Below are 7,758 nucleotides of genomic sequence, written 5' to 3'. Positions count from 1 at the left end.
TGGTGTTACTACTCCAAACTGAAGCACAGCCCTTCAAGTTCCTCCACTTGGTGTCCTCCAGTTGTTTTTGGACTAGTTCCCATTAGCCACAATCAGCACTGGTTGGACTTATGGTCCAGAACATCTGGGGGTTACCAGGTTGGGGAAGGTTGTTTCAAACAAATAGATTTGCCTATGTTATCCAGTCAGAAGCAGGTCGGTGTAGTATGTCCCAATGGCTTCTAATTGCCAAAGCATTCCATACTGAACATATATTTATTAGTACCATTCTGGAACACAAACAGTAAAGGTGTATGAAATCTTCATGGACTCACCCATGTCGGCGTTTGAGTTTAGGACTAGACGTCTTCATCAGACTTCAACACACACACACATTTTTTATTACAGTTTCATTCTTCTTATGTCAGAGATATTGAGAAGTCACTACCAGTTTGGACTTGACAGCATATATGTAATTTCAGTGCCCTTGTGTGCAACACTTTACACTTTCTGCTGAATCTCCTTTGCCATTTTCCCCCCATTCGAGCGTTTGTTCATGGATTATTTTAAAAGTTTTAGTCTCAGGGCAGAGCCTTGGGAATATCTAATATGACTTTCACATCAATTTTCATCATACTTATGTCTCTGAGTATAAGAAGGCTTTGGTACATAGGAAGTACAATGGAAACGTACTGTTATTTTACAAGACCAGGTTTCTGCTCCTAGGTTCTTGTCTCTTCAGTTGCTACAATATCCACACATCTTGACAAATGTTGTTATCAATTTAAATAAGGCAGCAGCCATGGCCTCTGTATTTATTTTATTTTAACAATTTATATACTGCTTGACTACAGTTACAGATAGGTAGCCGTGTTGGTCTGCCATAGTCAAAACAAAAAAAAATCCTTCCAGTAGCACCTTAAAGACCAACTAAGTTAGTTGGAACTAACTTAGTTGGTCTTTAAGGTGCTACTGGAAGGAATTTTTTTTGTTTTGCTTGACTACAATAATCTCAAATAAATAAACTCTAGCATTGTTATTTCGAAATAACATATAAGCAGATTGCAATATTTTGAAAACATTCTCAATAGATTTTATGTGGTTAGTCATACGTTTTCAAAACTATTCAAAATCCTCTTTTCTCTCATTTTCAGTGGCTCTAAAACGTATGTTGAATTTCAATGTGCCACCTGTTAAAAACAGTACAGGTGAACCAGTATGGAAAGTAAGTCAAACTATATGCCAATTTTACATCCATGGTAATCATTTCTAGTTTCAAATTAACTTATTTGCCTTGTTCTTGAAAATGACATTTTATAGCTTTACGAAATAGGTTTTTGAAAGTGTTTTAATTATATTGTTGTTTAGTTGTGTCCGACTCTTCGTGACCCCATAGAACTGCATAAAGAAGAGCTCTGAAAGTAAACATAGCTGAGTAGATAGAAGTAATTACTTTGGTAGTGTATTTGACACTGGTGATGGATTTTATTGAGGAAACTGTACTAATGGTTTAAGAAACATTGTTTGTGACTGTGTTTTAATGTTGCATTATAGAACCATTTCAGCCTTTATTGTGCATGTTACCTTTTCCAGTTGGTTTTTAAGTCCAGATGTTATCATAAAACACTTTTTTAATTCTGACAGGAACTAGCTAGGTGAGCATCAGATGCACACTGCCCCATTCCCTCCTTCTCTGGCATGGCTGCAGTGAGGAGCTCTGAAGCTTTTCCTTTCTTTCTTTCTTTCTTTCTTTCTTTCTTTCTTTCTTTCTTTCTTTTGTTTGAGGCTTGCTGTGTTGTGTGACCCTGAGAAACTCCAGTTAATCTTAACTCTGATTTGCTTGAAACAAACCATATATTATGAAGCTGCCTGGTTTTGACAAACAACATTAAATACAGTCGTATCTCCAGTTACAAACGCTTCAGGTGACAAACTCCGCTAACATGGAAGAGTTACCTCGAGTTGAGAACTTTGCCCCAGGACAAGAATGGAAATTGGGTGCCTGGCAGTGTAGCGGCAGCAAGAGGCCCCATTAGTGAAAGCACTCCTCTAGTTAAGAACAGTTTCAGGTTAAGAATGGACCTCCGGAATGAATTAAGTTTGTATCTAGAGGTACCACTGTACAGTTGAAGCTTGAGACATAACATTGAGATTGATTGATTTAGACACTAAACAGTGTTTAATCAAAAACATGGGAAAAAACATTAATTCAACTGCACTGGAGGGAGCAGGAAAAGCATTTTAGCCCATGGTTCATCTAGAATTATTCCCTTCACAATAAATCATGGTTAGTTATTATGTCCAAATATTCTCTCTTGGTTTTGTATGACAGGCTGCCCTTATTTTTTTAAAAAAATGTAATGTTAAACAATATTTTTAAATGTTTTCCTGTTGTTTTCATTTTTTTAAATAATAATATGTTTTAAAGGAAATTACAGTGGTACCTTTGGTTACATACTTAATTTGTTCCGGAGGTCCATTCTTAACCTGAAACTGTTCTTAACCTGAAGCACCACTTTAGTTAATGGGTCCTCTTGCTGCGGCTGCACCGCCGGAGCATGATTTCTGTTCTCATCCTGAAGCAAAGATCTTATCCCGAGGTACTATTTCTGGGTTAGTGGAGTCTGTAACCTGAAGCATATGTAACCTGAAGCGTATTTAACCTGAGGTACCACTGTATTTATTTCAAAGCATATGAGAATGTGACTGACTCCTTCAGATCTGAAATGTTGCTTAAGACCCCTTTATTTGTTAAATAATTACAAGCTCATGGACATAAAGCACAACCTCTGCTCAGGCCCCACTGAAGTGAATGGTGATCCATGCACTGACATTGCTTTCTAGTTTGCTTAGTGTGTATGCAACTAATAAAACCTGACCGTAGCATTCTTCTTCCTCTCTGATTGGTTGACCTCAAAAGAGTCCTATCCTCTCCCCCAAATATGTCATGTTCCTTACTGGAATTATGCTAATAGGTATTTTTGTGTTGCAGGTTCTCATTTATGACAGATTTGGCCAAGATATAATATCTCCATTATTGTCAGTGAAAGAATTAAGAGACATGGGCATTACTTTACATCTGTATGTATCTATATGTATACGTTTGCAGTTGTGTTACTTTATACGTTGTTTGAAAAAACGTGTTTTTTTATGGTGAGGAGGATAAGGTTGGATGTTAAACCACCAGCTGGGTAACTGGTCAATAATGGCAAGCTGAAGGATGCTACTTATGCTTACAGTGATGTATCTTGTAAAGAGCAGACTGAAGCTTCTGGCATGTCTACGTATGCCAGTCTTTACCTAAAACAGTACATAAATCCATTACATTGATTACAAAATTAAGAGAAGGCTGAAAACAATTTTAATTTTGCAAGTTACTGGGCATACAGTAAGAGCATATCTGAAAAATATATTTTCATTATACTTATGTCTATGCAATCTACCTTTCAAGTCATAGTTTTGAAACACCTGAGACAGCTCCTTTTCCTTTTTTCAGACTAATCATACAAGCTATGAATGGGTACACTGAGATGCCGTGGTTAACCTTGATTGCAATTCATGATGTGTGGTCAACAAACTGCTTAACTATAGTGAAGGGAACAGGAGAGAAAGGAATTCACCTTCCTTGGGCAGGCTTTCAGTTAAACTGCAATTAAAGAAAAACTAGCATTACTTCTGCATCAGCAAATTATGTAGAAAGTGCCGTGTGCCCAATCCAATAGATGATTACTTGGAAGAAGGCTGATTGCACGGTCAAGCTCTGCCCTAAGCAAGTGTGCATATGATTGAAGCCGTTGAAGCCTTTTTTGTTTCTAGGGCTTTTTGTTGTTCCATTTGTTTCAAGAAAGAGTAGAACAGTTCACAAATGAAGCTTGTTCTTTTATTTCCAGTCTTCTGCACTCCGATCGAGATTCTATACCAGACGTTCCAGCAATATATTTTGTAATGCCAACAGAGGAAAATATTGACAGGCTGTGCCAGGTAGTGTGACGTGCTTAATGTCCATTGTAAGAGTTTAAAAATTCATGTTGTAACACAAGAAACTGGACTTTGTTTTACTGCCAGATAAAAGGTAGTGTTTATGCTTCAGTTGCATAGATGTTAGGGCTGTGACTTCATTGTTTGCAGCATGTACTCCACATCAGCAAATCCAGTGATGAGCCAACTCCTTAGAAAATACTCTTACTACTTACAGTGGTTATGCTATGGATCTGAGAGGTTCTTAAGTGTCGTTGGCATTTAGGAGAGACAGCTTGCTACTGCTGTAGCCCCTGCAAATGTGTTGTCTTGTATGATTATTCACTACTTTCCTTGCAGTTTTAAAGTCTATCTACTACCTGTGCTAGTGTCTACGAATATATCAGGTGTCAAGTGTTCGAAGCTCCGATTGTTCTAGGCGCATTTTGCGACAGGGAATTTCATTAGCATGAGCAGCTTCTGAGCTCTGGGCGCAGTACTGTGCCTAAGATTTCAAACTGCAGAGTGGAAGAAAAGGAAGACCTTTTTCTGCCTCCCCACTTCCAGCTACTCTCTGAAGACTGGACAAGAGACCCTCTTAAGAATATTAGGGGGGGTGGGCAGGGGAAGGACCAGATCATGTGAAAAATGAGCATAATATTTTAGCTGCAGTTCATTCATTTTCAGCTTTGTATTCTTGTTATAAAAAAGTGTGCCTAGACATTCCGTTATTGCACCCATAACCTAGGTTGAAGGTGCATTTAGCTCCTAGCTTTCATATCTCAGTTTGTAACACTGGCTTGCTTGCTTAACTTTTTCTTAAAATCCAGAAATTGATATAGCAGTGAATATCAGGTGTAACTCAAATCTCCTTTTCACATGGGGAAAAAAACCTTCATTCTCTTTTACCCCAACCTCTGAGCATTATGACAATATGATTTTCACCTTTTGTAAAGAACGTGAGCCAAAATTGTTGCAACATTCTTAATTTGATTAAGGTTTTCAGGTGATTTGAATGTAACATTTCATAATCTGAGATATCTCTTGGAGTGATTTCTGGAACCATGCCCATGAAAATGATTCATTATGCCCCATTCCTGTAGATTTAATGTATATTATACAAGCTGAGGCAACAGATGGTATTAGTGGAATTATATATAATCAGGTTGCATACATTATTTTTTTCTCCCATCAAAGCCCATGCAGGGCAGGCCACAACCTTTGTATTGGTGCAATTTAGGATTGCAGTTTATAGTGAATGAATGTCCGGCATAGCAATTTAACACTGCTGACACCTGCAGGACACATGCAGACACTGCAGAGGCTTTTAAACTCAAATCTCAGACTTTGTTCTTCTCTAGACAGATCTAATCCAGGACAGATGCAATAACACAATGTGCAGAAAAATGAACTAATCAATATATTCAAAATTTACCCAAATGAGCTCAGCAGAAAAGCTTCTTACTGGGGTCAAAACAGGCTAAATAAAGAAATGGCATATTCTGTTCATTTTTGGTTTGAAGTGTGGATACTTGGATAATATTAAATGGGTCTATTGTCTGTTATTGGCATGGGTTATGCTGCCTTATAGGAGATTAAATTTTAGAAGCACTACTGTATAGTAAAGGATTTCATGTTTAAAGTATACTTTTTATCTAAAAATTCTGGTGTTTTTAACATTCATTTTTTCTTTCAGGATCTTAGAAACCAGCTTTACGAATATTATTATTTAAATTTTATTTCTGCCATTTCAAGAAGTAAACTGGAAGATATTGCAAATGCTGCTCTGGGTGCCAGTGCAGTAGCACAAGTAGCTAAGGTAAAGTACATTACTCCAAATATTCATATTGGGAGTACCTGTTACTTTCAAAACTGATTCAACAAGTTTTTTGAAGTGTGGGGTTCTTAAGTTGGGAGTTGGCAAAATTGGGTATTTCAATTTGTGCAGGTTGGAACTATTTTGCAAAGATAATACTGCTATTGCATATAAGCCCTTGTTGTTCCTTAAATAAAAATAATGTTTTGATATATTACTGATTTAATATATACTAATCATTTACATGTTATTCTTACTAACGATCCCTTTGTTTTGATGTATAGGTTTTTGACCAATATCTCAACTTCATTACTTTGGAAGATGATATGTTTTTATTATGCAATCAAAACAAGGAGCTTGTTTCGTATCGTGGTAGGTGGATTATTCTAAAACAGTTATTTTGTTAAATGTCTAGCATTTGAAGAGAACATAATGGTGTATAATGTAATTCTGTATGTGCACGCAGACATTCTAATGCTGGTGACGGTGTGGAGTTTTTCTACTGATATCATTTTCCATTATTCACCTTGATTACTTGCCTACATTTATTATTGAGCTGTAATGGATTATTGAAGTTTATGAAAGCAAGCACATAAAGTGCTTTCTGTTGTTTAGACCGAGTAACTTATTTTTGTGTCATAGACCCAGGATATATATTTTTATACTGTCAGGCAAGAAACATAAATGGAGGGTAGAATCCAACATGCAGTCAGACTGCTGCTCATGCGGCAAGTTGCTGCTTCCTCTCATCACCCCTGCAGCCCCCTACGTGCCCCCCAGATTTGCTTCCTCTCCTTCGTCCCTTTGGGGCAAATTTTGAAGGTGCACGCAAGGCTGCAGGGGGAAGAGATTAAGGTGATAACCTCTCACACAACAGACAGCATTGGATACACCTTGATATTTTAAAATTGTTTTGGTATGCTAGAATTTTCAGCTTTTAATCTAGAGTGAATGACACACAGGCATAATTTATACAGTACAGTAATGTGATTTTTTTCTCCTCCCTTTTTGGTATTGCAGCCATCAACAGACCAGATATAACAGACACGGAAATGGAAACTGTAATGGATACAATTGTAGACAGCCTTTTCTGTTTTTTTGTTACACTTGGTAAGTGTGTTGGTCTCTTAAATACCATACCTCTGTAAGGAATGCTGTGAAATTCCCTCTACATTAGGTAATATGTCATTCGAAGGAGGTGGTTAGGATAAAGCGAGCCACCTCTTCCTCAAAAATGCCCAGTGCCCTGATTGTTTTTACAGAATTGAGCTCTATTCATGGTTACCTATTCCTAGAGATTGCAAACCAGCTTCAAATGCTGTTATAAAGCAGAGTTTCAAAAAAGAATTTGAAGATGGTTCATCATGCTTGAAATAAACATTAGCACACAAATAATTTTGCACCATGAATAGTAGTGAAACATGAAGTAGGGTGAATTCAGCTGGAAGAGAGGAAAAGAAAGCATAGGAATTGTTCAGATCAATGGTTAAGTGAATTTGCTCATGCAGAAATTTTCACATTTTCAGGGACCTCCCCTTTGCCCTCAGCTTCCTGCCGCATTCAGCAGTATCCTCTAGACCTCTGGAGAGGCTTTTGGGAGCTGCTATGGAGAAATCATATTCTGCCCACCCACTTCCACTTGGATTTTGTGGATCCAACCCTATGGGTGTTGTATAGCAAAGTAATTGAGAAAAGGTTCATCCTGTTCCACTGCTCCTCTCCCTGCACCCTCCCTGAATCTGCTACAGAGACTTGGGAGAACAGATTTGAGAGGGTTTGCGAGAAGTGGAAGTCCATGCGTTGGTGGAACAGTTCATTGGATACAACCTCATTTCTGCACTGGCTTGGAGTTTGTAAAATAAGGATTTCTTCTGTAAATGTTGTCAAAAAAGAAATAGAGTCCTAGACCGAGGACAGCAACAGTATGATATGATTTCATGTTATTCTCTTTGAACATTTAGTAATTTGTAGGAATTAAAGATACTGATAGATATTAGATGCTCTTG

The 7,758-nt window shown here is 37.6% G+C and overlaps 1 protein-coding gene across 2 annotated transcripts in view; it reads left to right on the top strand.

Annotated features, from left to right (window-relative positions):
• SCFD1 (sec1 family domain containing 1) overlaps positions 1-7,758 on the top strand; it is a 39,560-nt gene that overhangs the window by 977 nt on the left and 30,825 nt on the right. The window contains exons 2-7 of one of the 2 annotated variants that reach the window (XM_081886804.1): positions 1,134-1,204; positions 2,972-3,060; positions 3,870-3,960; positions 5,633-5,755; positions 6,037-6,124; positions 6,773-6,862. In XM_081886804.1, coding sequence (XP_081742930.1) covers positions 1,134-1,204; positions 2,972-3,060; positions 3,870-3,960; positions 5,633-5,755; positions 6,037-6,124; positions 6,773-6,862 — 552 coding nt within the window. The remainder of the gene's footprint in view (positions 1-1,133; positions 1,205-2,971; positions 3,061-3,869; positions 3,961-5,632; positions 5,756-6,036; positions 6,125-6,772; positions 6,863-7,758) is intronic. The other variant, XM_081886805.1, reaches the window with a different exon arrangement.

The sequence above is a fragment of the Podarcis melisellensis genome (assembly GCF_964234715.1).
Source record: "Podarcis melisellensis genome assembly, chromosome: 1".
Classification (NCBI taxonomy): Eukaryota; Metazoa; Chordata; class Lepidosauria; order Squamata; family Lacertidae; genus Podarcis; species Podarcis melisellensis.
Note: the sequence above shows the minus strand (reverse complement) of the source record. Positions and strands in the feature narration are given on the sequence as shown.